Source organism: Amphimedon queenslandica, unplaced genomic scaffold, assembly GCF_000090795.2.
Source record: "Amphimedon queenslandica unplaced genomic scaffold, v1.1 AMPQUscaffold_13315, whole genome shotgun sequence".
Taxonomy (NCBI): Eukaryota; Metazoa; Porifera; class Demospongiae; order Haplosclerida; family Niphatidae; genus Amphimedon; species Amphimedon queenslandica.
Genome location: NW_003546449.1, coordinates 1 through 25,000, shown reverse-complemented (window position 1 = coordinate 25,000; position 25,000 = coordinate 1). Strand labels below are relative to the sequence as shown.

Here is a 25,000-nt window from a genome sequence, read left to right as displayed (position 1 = left end):
TAGATATAAATGTACGGTTGATGTTAATATCAATTTATTGTAATGTCCTACTATTGTTCATAGCCGCGATTCCTTTTATTTTTAGTATGGCTGGAATGTCAACAGGTGCATCATTTTGTGGTCAGGAACCACTGCACTATCTTAATACTATTATGTTCTCAATACATGTACATATACATGTACATGTACATATACATGTACATGTACATATACATGTACATGTACATGTATATGTACATGTACATGCACATCAGCAACCTTTTCTATGCTTTTATTATTGTACATGTACATGTACATACGTTATACATTTGTACTATTGCTGGATTTTTAGCCATGCTTTTTATTATATTAATTTTTATACGATTATTATTGTTTTTTGTTTGTTTATTTTTGTTGTCTAGTTGACAGATGAGGCGTTGAAACACGTTGGAAGCCACTGTCCTAAGTTAAAGAGACTCAACATTCAAGCATGTAGGGTGAGTAATGATACCTTTCAGGACTGTTAGTAGTATAGTGTTAAGAAAGTGTTAGTAGTTCAGTATTAAGAGAGTGTTAATAGTATAGAGTTAAGAGAGTTGAAACATGCTGTCTCTTCCTAGTAGTATAGTATTAGTTTAAAGGATGAGAGAGTTGAAATGACCTCTCTTCCTTGTCTAGTGGTTTTCAATAATTATGTTGGAATCTCACCAAAAAATGCAAGCAATTTAAGGTGCAGCCATACCACTACACTGAATTGAAATATTTCATGGCAATTGGTTTTTACCTAAAAGCTTTTGATATTGATATGTTTTATTATACTTTTACATGTTTTCATGTACAATGTACATGTACATGTACATACATGTACATGTACATGTACTTGTACATGTACATGTACATGTACAATGTACATGTACATGTATAGTACATTTATAGTTAATGTACATGTATAGTGTAGTGTGTTATATGCATGTTCACTAATGCCAGTTTTAGAAAGTTACTATTTTCTTGGTTTTTTTTTCAAATACGTATGTTATTGACTGATTTCAACATCAATGTGTGATAGAAAATGTAATAAAAATTTGGGGTCATTTCGGAGCCATTTTTTTGAAAAAAACCATGGGCTATAGCCTTGGGTACTTTTCAGAATTTTGGAGTTTTCTTAAAATGGCTGTAACTTGAAAAATTTAATTCGGAATGAGCTCAAACTTTCTACACAGCATAAGTACATTAATATGTATCAGAAAATGTAATAAAAATTTAGGGTGATTTTGGAGCCATTTTTTGAAAAAATCCATGGGCTATATATAGCCTTGGGTATTTTTCAGAATTTTGGAGTTTTCTTAAAATGGCCGTAACTTGAAAAATTGAAGTCGGAATCACCTCAAACTTTTTACACAGCATAAGGGCATCAATATGTATCAGAAAATGTAATAAAAATTTGGGGCGATTTCGGAGCCATTTTTTGAAAAAAACCATGGACTATATAGCCTTGGGTATTTTTCAGATTTTTGACGTTTTCTTAAAAAGGCTGTAACTTGAAAAATTGAAGTTGGAATCAGCTCAAACTTTCTACACAGCATAAGGACATCAATATGTATTAGAAAATGTAATAAAAATTTGGGGTCATTTTTTAGCCATTTTTTGAAAAAAACCATGGGCTATCCTTGGGTATTTTTCAGAATTTTGGCCATTTTCTTAAAATGGCCGTAACTTGAAAAATTGAAGTCAGAATCAGCTCAAACTTTTCACACAGCATAAGTACATCAATATGTATCGGAAAATGTAATAAAAATTTGGGGTCATTTCGGAGCCATTTTTTGAAAAAACCATGGGCTATAGCCTTGGTATTTTTCAGAATTTTGGAGTTTTCTTTGGGGATTTTGGAGCCATTTTTTTGTTCAAGTACTGTATGTATAACAGTGTTTCTTATTTCATTAGAGAGTTAGTGACATTGGTATAGAAGCAATATGCGAGGGCTGTCAGCTACTGGAGAGGATAAACATGTCACACATAGACCAACTAACAGACCAGTCACTTAGGAAGCTCAGCCTCTGCTCACAGCTGAAGGACGTTGAAGCTGCTGGTTGTTCCAATTTCACTGATGCTGGGTTTATAGCACTGGCCAATGTGAGCCTCAAATACATGTACATGTACATGTACATGTAGTTTAATGTGGACTTTGTACATGTATATGATATAAGAGCGGGTTTCTTTAAATTTCCTTTGTACATGTATGTTAAAAATTAAGTTATGACTACTTGTAGCAAGAGTATATGACATCATTATCTACTCTTGCTTGTAGTTATATGGCATGTTTTGGCTGGGGATTTAGCCTAGAAGGCTATCACTGTTATTGACACATACATCTACTAATTAAGTACATGTGTACATGTAATTAAGTACATAATTAAGTACATGTACATGCACTACATGTGAACTCAAAACGAATTCTTTGGACTAATGTTGCATGAAGTGTGGAGGGCATTAATTGAAGTATATTGTACTCTTACCCTTTATCCTACCTAACCTAACCTATGGAGCTGTGACTAATAGATTATGTGTCACTCTGACCAATAGTCAGTGTATGTATAATCAGTCTATGGAGTAGTGTATTATTGAATTCATAGGAACTCTAACTGATGTCAATTTTATATTGTTGGGGTTATGTATTTCGGCTAGGGGCTATGTGGCATTTATTAATGTGTTTAAACTGTATAGGGACCAGTAGCTAATTGAATGAGATATACAGTATGGACAATAGTTGTAATAATTATTATTAATATTCCTATTAATAGTGTATACTGGTCATGTTTCTATGCTGTATATAGAATTAATCCTTGTATCATAGTTCCTGTATATGCAGTTTAGTACATCATTAGTTTACCATAAATTGGGTAATTTTCAAAGGGTTGGGTATAAAGTACAGAATGGAAATTTTAGATTTTGGAATTTTATATGCTAATTTTGTATTACTTGTTGAAAGTAAAAATTCTAAGTTTAATAGATTTGAAATGTACCAGGAAATATACACATGTATATGTACATGAGTAAAATAGCTAATTGAAATTGTCTGGAAGTTGGGACGTCTTAAAAGATTGTCTATATACATGTACATGTACATGTAGTCTGACTATGGCCTCATCATTTCCAATAAGTTGTATCAAATATCAAAGGGTGTCATACATTAGGATAATTACCACCGCCACAGTGTCTTTAAGTTTACTCTTGCAGATAATTACTATTATTAGCCCATGCATGTAGTGTCCTTCCCTTGTTAAGAGCCCTATGTCTAATTACGTCCATTACTTTAATTGCACAATGTAGTTTACACTAAAGCACTGTAGGTGGATTTTATGGAGGATACAATGCATTATGTGCTCTTGATTAGATTAACTTTTCATAATATGGTGTCTGTGGGCAAACAAGTAATTAATGTTTGGGCATTAATTATATTGTTCGAATTCCTTATTATAATTGTTTTTCTTCAAAGTATGCATGGTGTTTTATTCTAGTGTAGATTAATGTGTGTTTGAAATGCATATTTTAATATAGGGTTGTTCTGGCTTGACAAGGATGGATCTTGAGGAGTGTATATTAGTAACTGATGCTACTCTTGTTAAACTAGGAGCTAACTGTCCTAACCTTGAGAGCCTGGTTAGCTATGCAGCCACTTCTCTTCTCCTAAGCCACTCAGTCTCTTTTTTCCTCTCTTTTTATCTTCTATGCATTATAAATGTAATATATCCACTTCTATCATTCAGCCTCTTTTTGTCTTTTTTTTAATCTTCTTTCCTTTCCACTAAGGTGTTGTCTCATTGTGAGAGGATATCTGATTCCGGTATAAACCAGTTGCTGGACAGTCCTTGTGGTGAGATACTCCAGGTATTAGAACTGGACAATTGTCCTCAAATCACTGACAATACACTTGAGAAACTAAGGTATTGAAGCAGTTTCATCCCCAAGTCATTTATTTAATCATGAAATTGCTTTCTTTTTCAGAACATGTAATACATTGAAACGTGTAGAAGTATTTGATTGTCAGCTTCTCTCAAGAATGGCAATACAAAAGCTACAGGTACATCCCTTATGTTACATTTACATATGATCATAATCCATGTATTTTGTTGCTTTGTCATGCAAACAGCGACCAGCAGCTTGTATTAAGGATTCAGTATTTGTAATAGTCTAATTTAGAGCTATATTTATGTTCATCAGTTTCAAAACAGCCATGCTGCACCTGCTTCCTTTACATGTAGACCTTACAAATTGGCTCAAATTGCCATGGTGGGTGCTAAAGAACACACACCTTTATTTAGATAGCCCATCTTTATTTATCACTTCTATAATTAGGCCTACCTGATTTGCAAAGTTTGTGCATATAATATACATGTATAACTGTAGATACCAAACATACTCAATTTTATAAAGTAGAAGAGTATTATAATCTACACATAGCAAAAGTTGAGAAAATAATTTCTTTCATTTTTGTTCTCTTATAGCACACTCGACCAGACATCACTGTCCACGCCTATTTTCCACCACACCCACCCCAAGCTCCTCCCCCTCAGAGTAGACGAAGGGTCACCTGTCAATGTTGTAGTTTATTATAATTTTTTCATCATTTATTTTTTCATTTTATTAATTTCTTTTCTCTCTCTCTTTGTGTAGTAGCATCTGTATGTATACATTTTTTCTCACAGCATTATTATAGCATCATCTATCATTCATTCATTCATCATATTATTATAATCAGCAACATTAATTATATTATTATCATTATTACTCAGTCAATATTATCTCTGTATCATCATCATTATTCTACCATTCATTATGAATATCACTGGAAAATTGTCTTTTTATTATAAGGCACAGTAGGATGCTTTTGTGTTGGCAGCTTGTGGTCAAGCATTGGAAGAAACAAGCTGTTTATTTGAGACAACCAAAGGCTTGATCACGCTACAAGTGTTTGCACCAACATGGCCTGTTTTGATATGAAATGAGTAATGTTGTGAAAAATCATTCAAATTTAATAAAATGATGCTACTACTAAGCTAGATATTACTCTTATTGCCTGAATAGTTAAATATACTATGGATAGATATTAAGTGTAATTTGAACTTGGGGTAAAAATTAATGGTGATGATGAATTCAAATTTGGTAACACAAATCACGTGATTCATTTGGCCGCACCCTGACCTGATATCATTGCATATACAGCACAGCAACTTTTTGTTCTTTGTCCTCTACGTTGGGTCTAGCTGGTGGTAGCGATACAATGAGACTACTCCTCCTCGTCGCAGTCTTTTCTCTGTTTGCATGCGTTCTCTCTCAGACAATAAACTCGGTAAGTGAATGTTATTTTTAATACAGGGTGTGCACACGGCTGGTGCCGTGTGCACTTTTTGGCAGCCTAGCTGAACCATGGTAGCTTTCTTAAGTGCTGTACACTTTTCCATATCTATGCCTTAGCTTGCCCTAGAGGGAATAAACTTACATGTAAAATAAGTTTGTATATCTTTTTGTAAAACTGATCTATTTTTAGTGTCCAACTGAGAGTGCTTTGATTGGGAGATTCAATGAAGCCTCTCGCTCTTTGGAAGTTCGTGGCTGTGATGGACAGATATGCAATATGGAAGACCATCATGATGATGATCACGATGACCATGACGGTAAGTTGGGCCAACTATTATTCATGATTATGATTTGTCACCCAAAGATGATCACGATGATCATGATGATGATCACCATCGCAAACGTAGAGATAGTCATGATCATGGCGATGAGGATCATCACGATGAAATGAACTGCACAACTTGTGGGACTGCCTATAATCTCACACGAATGGTTATCCTCTCATTGGGTCTTACGACCGTCGACTGTCTAGAAGGCCACAATCATAATACTGATCCACCAAAGCCTAGCACTTCAGAAGGTATATTTTTAAAAAACAATTTCTTTGTTTATGGTCTGGTATTATAATAATTCCTTTAGCTTATGGCTATGGCTTCCTCATGATTACTTTTGTCTGTCTTTGCTCACTAATGGGGATTTTCCTGGTTCCTTTGATAAACAGTAACTCCAAAATAGGGAGACAAACATATGAATATGTTTATGCATTCATGATTGCTATTGGGATTTCAGCCTTGATATCTGATGCCGTGTTGCACCTCATCCCTCATGTGAGTAACCACTAGTTAATCATTTGGTATGTCAAAATTGTTTTTAATGACAGTCTTTTGGGCTCCATGCCCATGAGGAGGAAGGTGGGGCTCATGACCATGAAGCTGAAGAGGAGAATAAGGACTTTATTTGGAAAGGATGTCTTGTTTTGCTAGGAGCATATTTATTCTACCTGTTGGAGGTAGCACTACACGGTCTTGGTGACTATTTAAAAGTAAGTTAAGTTGTGTGACTTGTGAGTAATTAGACACTCTTATGGTAAATCGTGGCCATAATTATGTGATAAGGTACTCTCCCTCCCCACAATCATGCACTGTAATTATTGCAATTTTGCACTATCGTGTTATTGTTGCAATGTGTGGTTGGCTGTCAAAACATGATGTTTTCTCATTGTATATCATTTTTTAGAAATCAAGTCCAGATCGAAACTCAAGCTCTTCCTGCGCTAATGGAGATGGACACAGTATCCCTGAAATGAAGGAACTGAAGACAGATGTTAGTTTGTGAATTTTAAGAAACTACAATAACCGTCTTTATTTGTTGTATAGAAGCTTAGCAGCAGTGATGAACAAGAGTCAGAGCTAGTCAATGATGAAGAGAAGCCAAAATCCAAACTCTCCTTTTTGAAGAGGATCGAACCAGTGGCTTGGCTCATTATAGTTGGGGATGCTCTCCATAATTTTGCTGATGGCATTGCCCTTGGTGCTGCCATTGTACAGAGCTTGACACTTGGTGTCAGCACAATGTTTGCATTGATATTCCATGAAGTACCACATGAACTTGGTTAGTTATATAGCTACTAGTAATAAGCCCATGAAATCACGTATTATTATTATGATTATGATTATTGTTATTATTATTATTATTATTATTATTATTATTATTATTATTATTATTATGATAGGTGATTATGTCATTTTGATCAAGTCTGGATTTCACTGGGGTACCGCTCTTTTGGTTAACTTCTTTTCATCTCTCACTGCAATCCTTGGCTTCTTTATTGGTGCAGCCATAAGCTCTAACAGTGATGAAGCCAATGGCTATATACTTGCTATAACTGCTGGACTCTTTTTTTACATTGCACTCACTGACTTGGTAAGACTTACAACATCCTTGCATGATTTAACATTTGCTTTTCAATAGCTCCCCGAGTTGATTCATGGTGCGAAATATGTCAAGTTCACCAAAACTGGTTGGAGGTGGGGCCTGAGGTTCTTCTTGACTAACTTGGGCTTTTTCATTGCCTTTGCTGTTCTGCTTGTGCTGGCTGTGTATGAAGAGGATCTCAACGAACTGATTGAGTGATGAAATGCTCTGATGCTTAACATTTCAGCCCCTTTTGCTACTCTACTAAATATTTTTTTCTAGCCCTAGGCCTTTCTAATCCATTAGTTTTTGTTAAGTCTTTGTAATGCTAAATGGATGTATACATTTTCAGTATTATTAATTAGTCATGTACTGTGAAATAGGCCGGTTTATCTTTTATTTCTCAGTTTCATATTAACCAGTTTTAAATGTTATTTTTTTAAAATATTTTCTTGAAAAGTGAAGGGAAGTTTATTAAAGATTAGGAAATAGAGTTTGAGAGAGTGGGAGAAGTCAAAGAGTTAGCATTTACAAGTCTTCATCAGGGTCTTTAATCCTAACTTTGGATTGCTCAGATTTGCTAAGTTTGGCCACCATTTCTAATAAAAAACAGCACAAGAAGTTAAATATACAAATTAAGTGCAGAATTTAGTTTGGCATCATAAGCATAATTGGACAGATAATTATATTATTCTATCAAAGTTTTGGCAAGATAAGCTGCATGGCAATATTGTGTAATGAACCTTTAGCAGGATTGAAGATACCTCCAGTGTTCCGATTACACACTGCACAACGTGTGGTCTGACGATACTGGTTGAGTGCACAGGATTCACAGAAATAATGTCTACACCTATAAAACAAGACAACACAAAAGTGATCTATGCACAGACACTGAAAAAAATTGAGCGAAATGGTCAGAAAATGTCCGACTGTCATTTCAAGCTCTGTGCACTATATAGGTGTTTTAAAAGGTGTACACAGTTTAAATTTGCTTTGAAAGTATATACTTGCCTAGTTACAATTGGGTCTTTAAAGTCTCCCCGACAAATGTAGCAAGCAAAAGGAAGATCATCAGCTTCATCGTCATCATTGATTTCAAACTCAGTAATCTCTAATGATACACACAGAGAAGGTTAATATAAAGTAATCATTAGTTAATACCTTCTTTGCTGTTTTCCCACTCCTTCTCTAACTCCCAGCCACTCTTGTAGTCACCACGATCATGAAGGAATTTGCAAGTATCTGCAGAAATAATATTCAATGAATTATTAACCTTTTACTGCTTCTGTTTACACACACACCTGTCATACCCTGTGTGACATTAATCAATTATTTTCCAATAATGGTAAGGTGGGAATTCCAATGTCTACTCACACTTTCTCTCTCACTCTCATCACTCACCTCCAAAGCCACATGTCCCAGTTTCCTTATAGTCTTTACATATATCAGGCTGGTAGTCCCATCTTGTTGTAGCTCTAAGGAAAGTAGGGGCTCTTATAGGTCCCTTCTTGTTAGCGGCATTCATCTGAGCAGAGTCTCTGGCCTCCACATATTTGGTGTAGTTGTTCTGCCCTCGATACAAATTATCACTTTTCTTACCTTTTAATGTCTAGAGTGAGGTAGAGTATCAATAAAAAGAAGAGTAGTGTTTTTTATTAATTTGGTGCAGAATATTTCATGATGATTACTTCATTCATTGCTTTTGATCTCTCAAAGATTGCTCTGGCATCGCGATCATGTAATGTCTCAGTTTCAAGTGTTGCAGTAGCACCTCCATCAGTAGGACCTTCACTCTCCTGTTTATAATTACAAAATAATCATAAACTACAGTGCTGATGATTGTTTCTAATCTCAGCAGGTTGATGTTACTATCATTAGTAACATATAATGACATCATTCATTATAACTTGCCTGTGTTCTGCTTGATTCGTATGTAAATATACTCTTTAATTTCTTTGCCTTCTCTTCTTCCTCCTCATCATTACTGTCGTTATCTCCATTCTTCTTTGAAGAAGTCTTTGCTGTCTTGTTCTTAGAGGACAAACCGCTTGTCTACAATGAAAATCAAATTAATGATGACGCTGTATAATCTCACAGTTGTCAAAAGTGATTTCTTTTGTGCCCTTTCCTTACGTATCACAGCAGATTCTTCATCACTATCATCTTAAATAAGTAATAGCTGATTTAAAGAATAAAGTCAGAGACTGATTCCTTACCTTCATCTGATGATTCTTCTTTTTGTCTTTTTCTGGCTCCACCTCCTCTTCTATTTGACTTTTTAAAGAAGCTACAGGTCTTTGGAGGAGCTTTAGTCTCTTCTTCTTCAAGCATAATGGCCAGGCTAGCTCTGCAGTTGATCTAATGATATTTTTCTGGCAGCATACAATACAAACCACCAAGCAATAAATACTAAAGCGTACAAAAACTAAAGGAAATGACTTCTGTTGTCAAAATCAAGTGCTAACCAATGATACTATCCACTCAGATGCTCTCAAACTGACTTTCATTGTACTGCTTTGCAAGGAGCCATTTTAACTTTAGCCACACCTATGGTTACACCTACTGCACTTTTGTCAGAAACCGTTAAAAATGAAACAGGAAATGAAACCGGAAGTGTGGATGCATAATTAATTAGGTGGGTGTAAGTTATTAAAACATAATTGTTATTCATAAGTAGCCACGCCTAATAGAAAATTGTTTGTTTCGTTTTAGACTTTTCGTACAAAATGGGTAACAAGAACAGTGGATCCATAGAACCCTCTCTTTCTGGATTCTCCCAAGACGTTGAAGAGTCCACCAATCATGAGAACTCTTACAGTAGACCACCAATGCCCCTGCCTCTTAGAATGTCCCCACCTACCTTTCCCAAACGATCCTATTCTGGTACTCCAACCACCATGAGTGTGCATTATCTATATAATGTATTCTTTATTTAGTCTTAGAGAGACAGAAGCCACCACCAGACGCTTATCATACAATAGTTGCTCCTCCTATTATTAACAGGACAAGCAGTGTCTCATCACCGCTGGGTGGTATCACTAGGCCCTCCTCCTCTTCCTCTCCTTCGGTCATTAAGACTACAACCGAGAGTCCCTCATTTGACGATGCTGCTGATCATTTGCTTGAGGCTACTCCCAAAGATGGAGCAAAGGACGTCCCACTTGGTTCAAAGATCGTCGTGTTCTTTGATAAAGATGTCCGCTCTGTTAACGCTGCTAAATTATTTGAAGTAAGTTTTCTTAACTAATTCCTATTATCTTTATTATACAGGTTATCTGTGAGTCACCCGAGCAGGGGTCTACCCCAGTTAAAGGTCGAGTGAGTTTTGACTCTCGGCAGATGAAAGTAGAGTTCACACCACAAAGGACTCTCTTTCCTAACTCGAAGATTATTGTACAGTTACATGGTCTTGCCCTCACTACAACTAACTGCAGTCAGAGTGTAAATATTAAAGATGCAGCCTTTTCTTTTCATACTTGTAATCCACCACCAAAGACTGTGGGCATTAAACTAAAGAACCAATCAAATGTAAGTGACACAATATATGTGAATCAAAGATGTGTTATTGCCGAAGGGACACTTCTTTACTTTTGTTATGACACTTGTTGTAGTTAATGTTCAACATAAAGTTACTTTTCCTTATCCCAAAGCAACACTATAAACCGACTTATTCCCATATTAATACTTTTCCTCTTTGATTGTAGGCAGAGCAGCTACAGATAGCCAATTATTATGATTTATTCAATTCACTTATTAACTGGAGCTCAAGGAAGTGGGGCTGCTCAGGTAATACTTTATTAACAAATTAATTACAAAGTACATGTACACACACATTACGGGGGGCATTGTGGCCTGTACTTCATGTTTACACTATGGGTATAGATTTTGGCCTGCTATTTTGATAATCACCAAAATTTGAGGTGGTATAGGGACTTTGAACAGACTTTGAGTAATTTTAAAAATTCATAAAAATCCAAACTTAATCGGAATCTGCTCAAGCTTTCTACTCAATATAATACATGTGTATATCCATCAACTGAGCACTAGGCCAAAACTCTATGGGAAACCCTGACTCTGGTATACATCATTAGACCTGCTTAGACACCTGGCAGTGGCTGTTATCTTAGCTCTCATTAACAACAAAATAACAAGGCATTTTATGCATACCAGAATTAGTGGGGTTTCATTTCTTTTAGTTGTCACCCCCTCCCTCTTGAATGTAGAACACAAAACAGTGCAAATACTCTCTATTTATCATTATGATAGGTGAACATGTAACTGGGTTGTTTAGTCAGAGAGATGGAGCCCTTGTACCACTGAAGGCTGATTTGGACATACTCAATGTGAAGGAAGATGACATTATTGTCATTGAAATCAAAGACTAAAAATGTATTTATGCTATCCTTGTAATCTTTTATTTATAGTGCATAGTGTGACTGACATCACTGACACACACACACAATGTTTAAGTTTTTTTGTATTGTAAATCATTGCACATCCACTTTTCAATCTCTCTTATAAAGACCTTTAATTATTTTTTAATAATATAATGAGAGGCTCAGCTCTTTTAGAAAAGATTAATGAAACAAATTTCTGTACACTTTCACAGTACACAGTGTGTGAGCTTTTTTGCAAGAATAATAATAATAATAATAAGAAATATTAATGGTAGGAGAGTTCCATCTTGAAACTATATTGTCCAGTGGATAGGTTCTGTGCATGCATGATGCGTATTAGAAGTGAAGGCAGTTTACGACACATGAAGAGGAGAGGAGACAGCTAGGACTCAGCTATAGAGGAAAAAAAGAAATTTACAATTAGATAGATATTAATTAATATGTGAATCATAATTTCTAACTAATGGTCACAACTTAAAATCTAGATATTACAAGGCACTAGTACACAATGCAATCGAAATACATTAAATGGGGTGAGTGGTTGGTATTGTTATCATTAATGAGTATCATTCCAAATCTTTCTCTCTATACACTAACCTGCTGCTTTATCATCATGCCATGTCAGTTTACTCTCATAGAATTTGATGACCATCTGTGGTATTGCAGTATTAGCTTCTGTGGAGTATACTAGCTCGGGCTGGGAGATGTCTTTCCTAAAATAATGAAAATTAATGATAAGAAGAGGGTGTAACGATAATAATCAAGAGAGTACAAGATGTAAACCAAGTCAGACCACCCATGCACAATTTGTCTGTCTGGCTGGTACCTTAGGCCATCATCGAAGACAATAATTAGGTGTTAGTCATGCTTGTTTTCAATAAACTTGTTACATAATCTTTAAGCCATACAAATAATTAATAATAACCTCAATTACCTAACACATGGCAACATCATCACCTGCCCACCACAACACCAATAGTAATTATATTTGGCATGTATTCCCTCTCTCTCTCACCATTTAATAAGAAACAGGACCTGCCCACTCTCTTCCGTAGCTCCTAGAATATCCTCAGCTATCCAACCTTTAGCAAATCCTGATTCCCCAGGCATCCTTACGTCTTGGTCATCATCTCCTCCATTTGATACCTCATCCTCCAACGGTAACTCAGGCTCAATCTTAGATTTCTTTAACGGTGATTGGTTCACGACTGGATCACTAGCAGTAGAGGCCTTCTTTGCTTTTTTAGCTTTGCTCCCTCCTCCTCCTACAGAGTTGCTACCAGCAGCTGCTTCTTTGCTACTTCCAGAGCTAGAGATAGCCTTTTGCTTTTCGGCATATTGTCTCTCGAAGGATTCTATAAGAGCTGGACAGCTGAGGTTCTCTTCCGGTTCCCATGTGTTTTCTGAATCATCAAAATTAAACCACTTCAGTAGATAAAATGTCTTCCCGTCTTTCACCATTTTGTCTAGGATCTTTTCGACGCTGAAGACCTCCTTCTCCTCTACCTTTGACTTCTTGGTCTTGCGAGCTTTCGGCATTTTAAACAGCAACTAGTGTAGGAACAGAGTTGAGAATAACCAGTGGTTAGAGCTAAGCTAGTAAAAACGTGAGTTGCCCGCCAAGAATAAAGAATTCCTGAAAAATCTGCTCTATTTGTACGAAAGGAACATTTTACTTTGCAGTACCACAATGGCGTCCAGTGCAAAGCCTTCTTCTGTTGCTAATTCTGGAGCTTCTGTTGGAGGAAAATCCATTGCAGCCAATTTATTGGATGTAGCAATTGGTAATTTAACCAGACAATTTCTCTACAATTTTAAATTTATTTCTGTAGGGAGATTTCAATGGCCCCAGGGAGCTCTACTATATTTTCTTCCTCCTGGTATATGCAGCAATAAATAATGATAATTATTATTTTATTTATTAGAAAGAGAGCTATTACCAGACAGAGCTATAAGATTGTCATTCCAAGTATTAAAATATTTTTTATCGCCATAACTCATGTCATATATCATGTATTGTTAGGCTTATCTCAAATTTTCTGGTCTTGCCTATGAAGATGTATGTGCACTAAATGCGGACTACATGTCACCATCTGGTACAATATTAAATTATAAACTAAAATTAATATTTTGTATCTGTTTTGCTATCTTGTGTGTTGCAGGTCAGTCACCATTTCTTGTTCTTCAGTTCGGTACAAGGCCAATCATATTCTCCAATTTCTTTCAATTGGTTTCCTTTATTGAAGCACAAGTATGCATTCTATTGCTCGTACATGCATATACATGCTCTCCTAATTTCTGTAGAAACTTGGTTTAGGACAAGATTTGGATAAAAAAGAGAAATCAGAGCACGAGGCATACATTTCACTAATCAAAATGTCACTGCTATCAGCAATGGTTAGTGCAGTCCTTTATAATCATTGCACTATCTCTTTTATACTAGGAATATGATGCGTGGATATCAAAGGCATCAAGACAAGTAAGCTTACTTGAACTATATATAGTTTCATGCATAGACTATTATAATACAAGGAGACACTCTCTAGTTATTCTCATGGTTTACCATGGCCTCTGAAGCACCTAGTTCCTTATTCACAATATTACAAGTACAGGTGGAACCACTGGGGACTGTACAAGAGAGATGAGGCCAGTGTCCTTAGTGAGTTTAATGATGCTTGTAATGCACTCTCTGTTCATCTGGGAGGATCAAGATCTTTCTACCAATCAGGGTATAAAATTAGGGTCCTTAATTTAAGTTGTTTAACTATTTTTTCTTTTATTTTAGGCCAACAGCTTTAGATGCCTTGATGTGTGGATGTGTAGAAGCCATCTTGAATTCTTCAAGCCAGAAACTAAAGAGTATTTTGAGTTCTTATGATAATTTGGTTGATTTCTGTCACTCGTCTGTCCTCTCTCAGCGTAAAGGACTTCAGTTCATTAGTTCACCATCAACTGCTAATCTTTCTAGCAACCAATGACATGTTTTGTAACTATTAGAGCAGTATCATTATTAATTATTGTGCAGCAATTGTGTTTTCAACTTTTCATAGCCATGCACATATTCAAGTACTATGTTTATGATAATAAAAACAGATAAAGATAACTATAAGTAAATTCTTATCTCTCCTCTCACATACAAATTAACTTTCATTTTCTTCAATGTCTTTAGCATCATGTTCTCCTCTCTCTTTCTCTTCATTTTTATTATCATGTACTGTCTCTTCTTCTCCCTCCCCTCCTGTCTTTGTTTCACTAAGAGGTGCTCCTGGTGCTGCTGTTATTGCTAGTGGTAGGGTACTACCAGTAGAGACTCTTGTGGTAATGTTAGGTTTTGTTTTACGAGCAGGATTAAACTCATAGCAATATGCACACCTAAATGCTGTCAATGAAGGATATAGGGTAATTCAATAAAATAAAAAGTGACATACATGTACTTATAATCAAAAATGAAGGAGGCATAAAACTAACCTAGATATTCAAACTCTTCTTTCAGTGACATTCCATTGTGAGATTTGCAGTTGGAGCATATAAGTGCATATCTGTTGCTTGGACCATCACCTAATATATACTCAACAACCTTTTAAAGGATAACTATAATGGTTATAATAATAATCATTTACTTTGTCAATATTAGTCCTTTCTCTTGGCAGTATAGGAACTGGTTGAGGAGGACCAGGAGCTATACCAAGACAATGACCTACAGAATACATCAAATAATTTCCTACACAGCATAAGTACATCAATATGCATCAGAAAATGTAATAAAAATTGGGGGTGATTTCGGAGCCATTTTTCAGAAAAAAACCATGGGCTATATAGCCTTGGGTATTTTTCAGAATTTTGGCATTTTCTTAAAATGGCTGTAACTCAAAAAATTGAAGTCGGAATCACCTCAAACTTTCTACACAGCATAAGGACATCAATATGCATCAGAAAATGTAATAAAAATTTGGGGTAATTTCGGAGCCATTTTTCGGAAAAAACCATGGGCTATAGCCTTGGGTATTTTCCAGATTTTTGCTGTTTTCTTAAAATGGCCGTAACTTGAAAAATTGAAGTCGGAATTACCTCAAACTTTCTACACAGCATAAGTACATCAATATGTATCAAAAAATGTAATAAAAATTTGGGGTGATTTCGGAGCCATTTTTCTGAAAAAACTATGGGCTATAGCCTTGGGTATTTTCCAGATTTTTACTATTTTCTTAAAATGGTCGTAACTTGAAAAATTGAAGTCGGAATCACCTCAAACTTTTTACACAGCATAAGTACATCAATATGTATCAAAGAATGTAATAAAAATTTGGGGTGATTTCGGAGCCATTTTTCGGAAAAAACCATGGGCTATAGCCTTGGGTATTTTTCAGAATTTTGACGTTTTCTTAAAATGGCCATAACTTGAAAAATTGAAGTCGGAATCACCTCAAGCTTTCTACACAGCATAAAAACATCAATATGTATCAGAAAATGTAATAAAAGTTTGGGGTGATTTTTTGGCCATTTTTTGGAAAAAACTATGGACTATAGCCTTGGGTATTTTTCAGAATTTTGCCATTTTCTTAAAATGGCCGTAACTTGAAAAACTGAAGTCGGAATTGGCTCAAACTTTCTACACAGCATAAGTACATCAATATGTATCAGAAAATGTAATAAAAATTTGGGGTGATTTCGGAGCCATTTTTCGGAAAAAACCATGGGCTATAGCCTTGGGTACTTTTCAGAATTTAGGCATTTTCTTAAAATGGCTATAACTTGAAAATTTTCAGTCAGACTCTCTACATAAATAAGGACATCAAAACACACTCCAAAAGAAGTATTAGAAGGTAGAGAGAACCTCTACAAGTCTTAAGAAGAACCCAGTCATGTAAACAATCTTATATTTGACACTAACATGCTTATTTCATTGGTTTACCAGGTGGAATAAATGTTGCATCATTTCTTTGAACAACACTCTCACTGATTGAACTATCAGGGACCCTAGTTACTGGGGGAGGAGCTTGGGGTGTGGCTTGAGGAAGAGAAGCTAAGGCTGGAGTAGCTGGTAGACGCATGGGTGTGGCCACCTGCCTCTGCTGTTGCTGAAATCTTAAAGCAGGATGAGGTGTACTGGGAGGTCCAGCTGGTCTTGGAGTATTAGGAACAGAACCAGGTACAAGACGACGCCGTACTACAAGAACAAATTAAATTTAGGAAATAATTACATACAACAATTGGATAAGTGAACATAAATGAATAATTTGGTCTCATAGCATACATTGTACTAGCATGTCTTTTTAGCCAAAAAGGTTTCCTCATGCATTATTTCTCTTACCATTTGAACTGCTATCTTCTTGTGATTGTTTAGACAAGGTGGGATGTGATGGCTCATACTTTTCTAATAATTCCTTAGCTATTTTGTACGGCTCTTTCTCCATTACCTCGTCTAACTATTGCAATGAAACAAAAACTGTATAACAAACATTTTATTACCATACATTGCACATGCATGCAAAGCAATTATTAATAAATAATTCAGAATAATACTGACACCAGTACACAGCTGGTGATCTGAAGTTGCTACTATTAGCAGGAGTGAGTGTTGTATGTTACACATTGCCAATAACAAAAAACTTGGCTAGCAGGTATACAAAACACACATCAAACTTGAAACACACTACCATATCTAATATATAAATACACATGTAGATACTTACTACTTTCTTTTTTTCTGCTTGAAGCATCTGTAGAGCCAAATCTATAAAATAAATAAATAATTAATTAATTAATATTAATTAATCTCATTCCTCACTGTATTCTGTCTGTCTATGTGCAAAGTACATATTAATAAGTTTCTTAAACCCGTAGAACCTGTCACGAAATAAATAATAAAACAAGTTTAACTAGTTTATCGTCTTACATTATTGGTAATAAAGCAACCAGTAGGACAAACACTACTGATACTTCTAGAGTGAAGAAATCATTAAACCACACCCATATAACCACACCCACTACAAGAATGAGCGGGTATAAGAGGAGGAATGCCATAATGAGAGTTATGGCAAAGGATCGTTCGCATTGTTGGGACTTCTTTCTACTTTGGGTCAAGCTTGTTATCGACTAAAAGAATAATTTTAAAAAATATGTGAAAAACAGACTTTAATTGAAACTCACAGTTTCAAGAGCCTCTAGAGCTTCTCTGCTTGATTTCTGACTCTATTATAAAAGGATTATAAAGGTCTGTCTCACTTTTCTCCTTACCCTCCTCCACTTAGGAAAAATTGCTCCCATGTTTAATACCGTATATCTACCTTATTGCGTTTCTAATTACTCGCTCGTTACCATAGACACCAAACTATCAGGAAAATATTACGTACGCAGTGCAGCAATGGCGAAGTTTGTAGTAGCTGGAAGGGCAGGCTGTCCCTCGTATGCTAGGGCTGAGATGCTCGCAGACAAGCTTGCAACTAACCTACCAGATTTTAAAGTCCACAAGGTAAGCCTGGAAAGAACAAGCATAACAGTTAAACAATAAAACCTGTTCTTTCATTGAATGCAAGTTTTAATGGTTAAAAGTGCATGATGTTTCATATGATTGCACACAATCTCAATATTGAACTAGTTGCACCATATTGCATGATCTGTTATCATTTCAGATAGTACTAAGTCAAGAGGACTGGGCTCTATGGGTAAAAGAGAAATGTACTACCTGTGATTGGTCTCACCCTCACTGCTCCTCTCCACTCATCTGGAGGGAACTCATAGACAGAGGAGGAAAGGGAATATACTTAGGAGGAGTATCTGATTTTGAAGCTTACACTGATCATTACTACAAGCTATCACCAGACACAAAGAGAGACACAGAGGAGGCCATTGCTCAAGAAAACCTGGACACCTTCCTTGCAATACAACTTGAGATAAGCAGAAGCAAACCAATAGAACCAACCAAAGTCTGCATAACTAATGCATCATCAACCATAGCATACCAGCTGGCACCTCTACTCCTCACGGAGCGAGTCCTTGGAGATGAAAAGATCACTATAGTCCTCTTTGATGAGGAGAGCGATGATAGTGTCCTTCATGCAATGGCTATGGAGCTACAGGATATGGCCTGTCCCAATCTAGGAGAAGTAATAGTAACTAACCTACCACAGAGAGCATTCACTGGTGCTAAGGTTGTATTCTTGCTTGATTACATGCAAGAGGAGAAATGTGATGAGATGCTGTCTAAAGTCTCCACTAAGTACACAGGCTATGCTGGGATAATGGACTTCAATGCTGACAAGGAAGTACTTGTAATGGCAGCAGGTCCTTATGCTAATCTGTGTGTAGCACTAATGGCAAATAAAGTATCTTCACTCTCAAAGGCTCAGTTTATAGCGTCACCTGCTACTATTGAACATCAAGCAGCCTCAATTCTTGCATCTAAAATTGGAGTTGCATCCTCTGATGTGAGACGAGTGGGCGTGTGGGGATCATGTGACGGTCATGTGATCATTGATACCTCACACACGAGAGTACACAACCACAAAGGATCTATAGTGGGTGAACCTAACTTCTCCCTCCCTCTCCGAAAGTGTCTATTTGATCTCGTCTGGCTAAAAGACGAATATAACAAAGAAGTCGTAGAACGCCACTCCCAATTAAAGAGCAGCCTTGTGGATGCATTGGGACTCGCTCGACTCATGAAGAGTTGGTGGGCTGGGGACGGGGCGTGGCACTCTGTAGGCGCGGTCTCAGAGGGAGAGAAAGCCGTGCTGTGTAGACCGTGCTTGTGCGAGACAGCAAGAGGAGAATGGAAATGGTTTGAAGGCGTTGAAATGCCAACAGCAAAGAAGGAGGAGATAGAGAGCAAAGTACAGAGACTGGAAGAGGAATTTGATAAAGGAGTCGTTCCTTCAAGCAACCAAATGTTAGAGGACGAGGAACTGTAAGATTTTAAAATGTTAAAAATAAAAATTATTAACAATAATAATAATTATTTAAATTTATCATGTGATAATAATTATCAGTGTATAGTTGTGCAGTTAGTTAAGTTTCACACTCCAGAAATGTACAAAATTTATATACACACACGAACAAAATTAAGAGAAAGAAAGTACACAAAAACACGCTAAAAATTTACATTAAAATAATAAAGCACACGCAACATTAAATAATGACTTACTAACACACAAGATTAAGAGGAGAGAGAGAGAGGGAGTCATTGCTCGTTATTATTTGATGTTAGAAGATGATGATAGTGATACGTAGCATTTATCGCATACTCTGACTGGATCAGCGTGTCCTTTATCAAGCAATGGATAGCGTTTAGTTGAACAGCTGCCACAAAATATACCACCACACTGTCGACAATGATGCTAATACAGAGAAAAATAACAAAAATAATAATAACCAGTCAATTATAATAGGAAGTACATATGCACTCTTAGCCATTTTTGGCCTGTACTACAGTATTTAGCAACTTAAACATCATTTTACTATAACAGGGTTTCTAATTTTTTTAATCGCTAGTTTACATGATTACAAATACTTACTCTCCTCCTAATGGCAGTGAAGCTCTTCTTACAAGCCATACAAGACTTTACTTCTTCATCTGGTACCCAACCATGACCGACCAGACAACCAATGTGATCCTCACCACACGCAACCATCTTTACTCTCTTCTCACTCAGTGATTCTACCGGCATTGGCTGACTACTACAAGAAAGAAGACAAGACGTACATTTAAATACATGTACCAGACCTGGGGTCAATTACAATTGTAATTGTAATTGATGGGTCAATTATAATTACAATTACGTAATTGTAATTGTAATTGAGCTTCAACTGATGTAATTGAAATTTCAAATATATTTGAGTTTACTAACTACATGTACAGAATGTACAGATACACCAAGAAATATTCTATGAAAGTATCAAAATATATACCTGGCGTAACTTTTAAGGCACTTCTAAATAACTCTTAAATATGTTGTTACAATACACGTGCACCAAACTGTAATTGTAATTGAAAATGTAATTGAAATTACACTATTATGATGTAATTGTAATTGTAATTGAGTCTATTTTTAGAAAAGGAGTGTAATTGAATGTGTAATTGTAATTGAGCTTTTTTAAATGACCCCAGGTCTGACATGTACATGTATAATGTAAGACACAATCGTGTATTGTAGAAATCCAAGATACTCCATAAGGGGTAGCATATAAGAAATTTACCCTTTAAATTAGGACATTTTTAGCTAGTATTTTCTTTAAATTATACGTGTACACAGTACACTCCAACAAACTCTTACAAGGTTTTCTTGGCCTCTCCGTTCCCCAACTGTCCACTCATGTTACAGCCCCACGTGAAGAGCTGGCCTATTGAAGTAACGAGGACAGTGAAATTAGCTCCGCAGTTGATCTGAGTGGGTCTTATCCCAGAGGGAAGGACAATACCACGAGGACTAGAGAGTTCACCATAGACACTAGAGGGTACTCCACACTGACTGCTAGCGTTGTCACCCCAACAGTAAGCAACACCATTGGCTGTAATGAATAAGAAAACAAAAAATGACGCTAAATGGTACCGGTAAGTTGTACAACTTACCGGTAATGGCTGCAGTGTGACCATAACCACAGCTTACATCCTCAAGAGGTTGATCACTAAATAGAGAAAAAGGGAGCAAGACAAAGAGTAAAAAGAATATTTTTTATGAGGGAGAGTGGATTCTTGACTGACTTGAATCCATTAACAGGAGTAGGACTGAACAGTGACTTTGGTTCCCCTTGTCCCAGCTGGCCTCTTGCCCCCCAGCCCCACATAAACAATACCCCGTCCTCTACAAAATTTAAACAATAAACCACACCCATTGACATACACCCATACCGTCTATAGCAGCAGAATGATGTCGACCACAAGATACTTTACAAATGGAAACCAGGTTGGGCACCATTGTGGGCTTGGTTATGGCTTTATCGTGTCCTTGGCCCAACTCTCCAAACTTATTGATACCAAAAGAGTAGACTCTTCCTTCCTCATCAATGACTAGTGTGTGCGACCGACCACAAGCCACCTGGACTATCCTAGTGCCATATAAGGCATCAACAAGACGAGGCTTGGTCTGTTTGGTAACGGAGTCATCCATGTATCCTAGGAAAGGACCGGCCTTTCCCCAGGTATATAAATTACCATCCTCTGGAGAGAGGGGGAGAGAGGGGAGGAGGTAGACAAATAGAAAGTGAAATAGCAAAGGTAGTAGACACAGTTGAGATTTACAATGTAAAAATATTAATAAACAAAGATGACATCATAATAACAGATACAGTATGTACGGTGTATGAGGTACATTTTCACTTTACCTGATATAACTGCTGAGTGATTCTCATAGCAGGCTACATGAACCACATTAACGTCTCTCAGTGGTCCATCAATCATCAGTGGAGAATACCTATCTCTAAGGTTACCATGACCAAGACAACCCTGAGGGCCAGCACCCCACGAGAACACTTGACCTTTACCTAAAAAAAAGAACATTATTAATATCAAAAATTCCCAATACATGTACATGTAGATATGTACATTGCATTTAAGATGCTTTTTCCTTACTGTTGAGTGCTATAGTGTGTGATCCTCCACAGGCTATCATTGTAACATTTTGACCAAGAAGGGACTCAACAACATTTGGTAAAAACCTCGGCTTGTCGTCTTTGTGTCCCAGCCTCCCTCTATCCCCACCTCCCCAAAGGTAAAGGTCACAGCTGTTGTCCTTGAGAAGGACTTTAGTCTTTATAGTACCCAGCTGGACTTCTAATCTGTCCTCTGAGACAATAGAGCCACGCATCTCTACAAGTTTAGCTGAAACTGCTTCTTTGTTGTCATACTTATCAACTATCAGTGCCTATGAAAAAAATGTACATGCACAATAATTTTTATAGAATAAATGTCAATTTCTAGTTGAAAGATTGTACCATTACCTTTAGTGCAGTCGTCCAAGTATCAAATTCTTTTTTATCTTTACAAACTATATCGAGTGAACGATCAGAGTAAAGGAGAGAGAAGGAGACAGCCTGTCAAAAATAATTAAAAATAGCAGCATTTAATATGATCAGTACTCACTTCACACTGTGGTATCGGGTTCTTGAGAAAGACAGGTGTTACTTGACCGGTTTTTATCTCTGTGATCTGTGATATGAGGACAGCAGCGTCCATCTTCTTGGCTGATTCCCACATCAGTCGACTGAGGTCGTTAGATAGCTTGAACTGCCTAAAATGTGGCTTTCCCTATTAGTAGAGTCATAGATGACTAAAAGTGTCCTTATAATACTTACTGATCGACCAGCCTTGAGTAAGGTAGAGCCTTTAATGACATCACACACAGCCAGCAAAACTTTGTCTTCATCATCAGTAGCCATTTTGACTGAAAACCACACCTACTTATAATATTTCCTCAAGTTGTAAAAATAATTTTTAGACATCTCAGCATGCATTAGTTATGATTATTGTTTTTCATTTTTATAAATTTTATTAAAATATACGATAATGCCATTCACATTATATTATAAGAGTTTTCGCTGATAAAAGTTTCAAATAATTCCAAATGGTTCTCATGATAAAGCTTCCTCGAATCCAGTCTATAAATTGAGACACCATCTTCACTGGACAAAACCTGCAATGAGTAAGTTGTACATGCAATATAAAGGTAACAATACAATAATAAATTAATGTGCATATGGTGAATGATTGGAATATGCATGTACATGCACAAATTGAAGACTCCAATCACAGCATTAGTACAACATACCAGTGACAAGCTGTTGGGATCATTTTGATCTGGAGCAATCCCCATACATATAATCCTATTAAACATTATAATTAATTCAACTAGGTATAGTATAAATTTTTACTTTTTCTCTAGCTTCAATGTATGCACAGGTCCAGTATCATCAGTGAGTAAGTCCCTGTAATTAAACAATAATAATTAATAGAACACACACTTATTGCATAGCTGAGCTAAAACTCATTCATTACCATATATGAACATTATTGTCCTCGCCAACACAAATAAAAACATTTGACAGCTTCGGATGCCAATTGAGTTCTCTTATTAAGTGACTCTGCCGTCCAGATGGCCACGTAATGACTGGATGTGCCCAGCGAATGTCATAGAGTCCAATGTGACCGGAGGAATAAGACACAAGGAAATGAGAGAGGAAGTGAGGATGAATGGAAATTGAAGTTACTTCAGAGCTTGTTGCCACTAGTATATAGTAATGAATAGATAGTACACATTGATGCCTTTATGTATACACATGCATTAGTCTTACTGTTATCATTGATGAGGTATTGCTTTGGAACTGCTCTTGGCCTATACCTCACATGACGTATCACTGCTCCCTGCAATTCAATGAAAGTAATATCAGTAATATCAGTATCAATATTGGTATCAGTGTTAACATACGGAATCAGTTCCAATCAATAGTGTATTGGAGTCAGCTTTACTAACATTCAAACTTGTTGCAATTGGATGAGCTATTTCTGAACCAAACCTACATGGATAATAATGTACATTAATGATCATTCATTCATTCATTCATTCATTCATTTATAATAAAACTCTTACAGTACATCCATTGTAGCACTAGAGATGAGTTTAACTCTTCCACCAGGAGCTAGTCCAAGATCAACAGGACTACCTGATGAATCTCCTTCAGGTAGTTCAACTATCACCCAAACACACACACGACCACTGGCATCAAGAGATAATAGCTGGAATGATAATCCTTGAACTATAAACACAAGTACACAATTGTAAATAGTCTATTATAATGTAGATGTACAGGTACAGTAGGTTTGCAATGATGTTTATTGGTATATTAAAAGTTTCTATTTTAAAGCAGCATCTCACCATGCCAATCATTGACTGTACTGTGCTGTGTGGCTCCACTAGTCTCTACATGTATAACTGGCTGACAGTGACCACTTTCATTATCAGTACCCATTGCAGCTACATGTACATATAAAAGAAAGACACAATATTTCATCAACTAACAAGGAGATAACCCCAAATTTTAACTACATTTTCTGATACATATTGATGTCCTTATGCTGTGTAGAAAGTTTGAGCTGCTCCGACTTCAATTTTTCAAGTTACGGCCATTTTATAAAAATGCCCAAAATCTGAAAAATACCCAAGGCTATATAGCCCATGGTTTTTTCAAAAAAATGGCTCCAAAATCACCCCAAATTTTTATTACATTTTCTGATACATATTGATGCCCTTATGCTGTGTAGAAAGTTTGAGCTCATTCCGACTTTAAATTTTCAAGTTACGTCCATTTGAAGAAAATGCCAAAAATCTGAAAAACACCCAAGGCTATAGCCCATGGTTTTTTTC

General features: G+C 36.4%; 10 protein-coding genes and 1 long non-coding RNA gene across 13 annotated transcripts in view; 5 read left to right on the top strand and 6 right to left on the bottom strand.

Annotated features, from left to right (window-relative positions):
• LOC100641430 (F-box/LRR-repeat protein 2-like) overlaps positions 1-4,830 on the top strand; it is a 9,506-nt gene extending 4,676 nt beyond the window's left edge. The window contains exons 8-13 of the mRNA XM_003387801.3: positions 402-476; positions 1,921-2,109; positions 3,535-3,636; positions 3,787-3,920; positions 3,982-4,057; positions 4,482-4,830. Of these exons, the coding sequence (XP_003387849.2) occupies positions 402-476; positions 1,921-2,109; positions 3,535-3,636; positions 3,787-3,920; positions 3,982-4,057; positions 4,482-4,592 (687 nt within the window). The 3' untranslated portion in view covers positions 4,593-4,830. The remainder of the gene's footprint in view (positions 1-401; positions 477-1,920; positions 2,110-3,534; positions 3,637-3,786; positions 3,921-3,981; positions 4,058-4,481) is intronic.
• On the bottom strand, positions 4,367-5,313 carry LOC109583263 (uncharacterized). Of its 2 annotated transcripts, none has more exons than XR_002185434.1 (2): positions 5,179-5,313; positions 4,367-4,567 (listed from the first exon to the last, which is right to left on the bottom strand). It is a non-coding gene; the product is annotated as an uncharacterized LOC109583263 (long non-coding RNA). The 2 variants fall into 2 exon arrangements; XR_002185435.1 differs by lacking the exon at positions 4,367-4,567 and adding an exon at positions 4,642-4,963.
• On the top strand, positions 5,237-7,609 carry LOC100631790 (zinc transporter ZIP4-like). The gene is made up of 9 exons (XM_019998515.1): positions 5,237-5,326; positions 5,525-5,651; positions 5,699-5,914; positions 5,974-6,161; positions 6,215-6,376; positions 6,571-6,657; positions 6,711-6,945; positions 7,067-7,257; positions 7,306-7,609. Exons 1-9 carry the CDS (start codon positions 5,258-5,260, stop codon positions 7,465-7,467), a joined length of 1,437 nt encoding a protein of 478 aa, XP_019854074.1. The 5' UTR covers positions 5,237-5,257; the 3' UTR covers positions 7,468-7,609.
• Positions 7,610-7,682: 73 nt separating this feature from the next.
• On the bottom strand, positions 7,683-9,821 carry LOC100631664 (RING finger protein 113A-like). 2 transcript variants are annotated; one of them, XM_003387809.3, is made up of 10 exons: positions 9,714-9,821; positions 9,465-9,673; positions 9,344-9,411; positions 9,160-9,300; positions 8,937-9,044; positions 8,650-8,857; positions 8,410-8,490; positions 8,260-8,359; positions 7,992-8,098; positions 7,683-7,847 (listed from the first exon to the last, which is right to left on the bottom strand). In XM_003387809.3, exons 2-10 carry the CDS (start codon positions 9,577-9,579, stop codon positions 7,777-7,779), a joined length of 999 nt encoding a protein of 332 aa, XP_003387857.1. In that variant the 5' UTR covers positions 9,580-9,673; positions 9,714-9,821; the 3' UTR covers positions 7,683-7,776. The 2 variants fall into 2 exon arrangements, with proteins under 2 accessions (XP_003387857.1, XP_019854075.1); XM_019998516.1 differs by having other exon boundaries at positions 9,465-9,657; positions 9,714-9,810.
• Positions 9,822-9,932: 111 nt separating this feature from the next.
• On the top strand, positions 9,933-11,792 carry LOC100641937 (uncharacterized). Its single transcript, XM_003387805.3, has 5 exons — positions 9,933-10,131; positions 10,185-10,477; positions 10,519-10,776; positions 10,953-11,034; positions 11,515-11,792. The coding sequence occupies exons 1-5, from the start codon at positions 9,975-9,977 to the stop codon at positions 11,631-11,633; spliced, it is 909 nt and encodes a 302-aa protein (XP_003387853.1). The 5' UTR covers positions 9,933-9,974; the 3' UTR covers positions 11,634-11,792.
• Positions 11,793-11,825: 33 nt separating this feature from the next.
• LOC100641557 (chromobox protein homolog 3-like) lies at positions 11,826-13,280 on the bottom strand. The gene is made up of 3 exons (XM_003387802.3): positions 12,661-13,280; positions 12,243-12,358; positions 11,826-12,038 (listed from the first exon to the last, which is right to left on the bottom strand). Exons 1-3 carry the CDS (start codon positions 13,182-13,184, stop codon positions 12,028-12,030), a joined length of 651 nt encoding a protein of 216 aa, XP_003387850.1. The 5' UTR covers positions 13,185-13,280; the 3' UTR covers positions 11,826-12,027.
• Positions 13,281-13,302: 22 nt separating this feature from the next.
• On the top strand, positions 13,303-14,735 carry LOC105313362 (metaxin-2-like). The gene is made up of 9 exons (XM_019998517.1): positions 13,303-13,429; positions 13,478-13,525; positions 13,571-13,614; positions 13,669-13,741; positions 13,808-13,896; positions 13,950-14,042; positions 14,089-14,124; positions 14,178-14,374; positions 14,431-14,735. The coding sequence occupies exons 1-9, from the start codon at positions 13,336-13,338 to the stop codon at positions 14,621-14,623; spliced, it is 867 nt and encodes a 288-aa protein (XP_019854076.1). The 5' UTR covers positions 13,303-13,335; the 3' UTR covers positions 14,624-14,735.
• Positions 14,693-17,966, bottom strand: LOC105313361 (protein lunapark-like). Its single transcript, XM_011406718.2, has 10 exons — positions 17,883-17,966; positions 17,796-17,837; positions 17,542-17,741; positions 17,434-17,492; positions 17,339-17,379; positions 16,957-17,071; positions 16,558-16,812; positions 15,266-15,342; positions 15,114-15,222; positions 14,693-15,024 (listed from the first exon to the last, which is right to left on the bottom strand). Exons 1-10 carry the CDS (start codon positions 17,910-17,912, stop codon positions 14,786-14,788), a joined length of 1,167 nt encoding a protein of 388 aa, XP_011405020.1. The 5' UTR covers positions 17,913-17,966; the 3' UTR covers positions 14,693-14,785.
• LOC105313360 (putative malate dehydrogenase 1B) lies at positions 17,889-19,677 on the top strand. The gene is made up of 2 exons (XM_011406717.2): positions 17,889-18,117; positions 18,278-19,677. The coding sequence occupies exons 1-2, from the start codon at positions 17,911-17,913 to the stop codon at positions 19,553-19,555; spliced, it is 1,485 nt and encodes a 494-aa protein (XP_011405019.2). The 5' UTR covers positions 17,889-17,910; the 3' UTR covers positions 19,556-19,677.
• Positions 19,651-23,037, bottom strand: LOC100631538 (ultraviolet-B receptor UVR8-like). Its single transcript, XM_019998514.1, has 11 exons — positions 22,935-23,037; positions 22,723-22,887; positions 22,581-22,673; positions 22,213-22,504; positions 21,966-22,124; positions 21,493-21,801; positions 21,346-21,445; positions 21,214-21,269; positions 20,918-21,152; positions 20,159-20,321; positions 19,651-19,981 (listed from the first exon to the last, which is right to left on the bottom strand). The coding sequence occupies exons 1-11, from the start codon at positions 23,016-23,018 to the stop codon at positions 19,838-19,840; spliced, it is 1,800 nt and encodes a 599-aa protein (XP_019854073.1). The 5' UTR covers positions 23,019-23,037; the 3' UTR covers positions 19,651-19,837.
• A 71-nt stretch (positions 23,038-23,108) lies between these two features.
• LOC105313359 (WD repeat-containing protein 60-like) lies at positions 23,109-24,720 on the bottom strand. The gene is made up of 8 exons (XM_011406716.2): positions 24,512-24,720; positions 24,227-24,392; positions 24,065-24,152; positions 23,931-24,000; positions 23,635-23,863; positions 23,511-23,564; positions 23,408-23,462; positions 23,109-23,272 (listed from the first exon to the last, which is right to left on the bottom strand). Exons 1-8 carry the CDS (start codon positions 24,645-24,647, stop codon positions 23,153-23,155), a joined length of 918 nt encoding a protein of 305 aa, XP_011405018.2. The 5' UTR covers positions 24,648-24,720; the 3' UTR covers positions 23,109-23,152.
• Between the last annotated feature and the right edge of the window lie 280 nt (positions 24,721-25,000).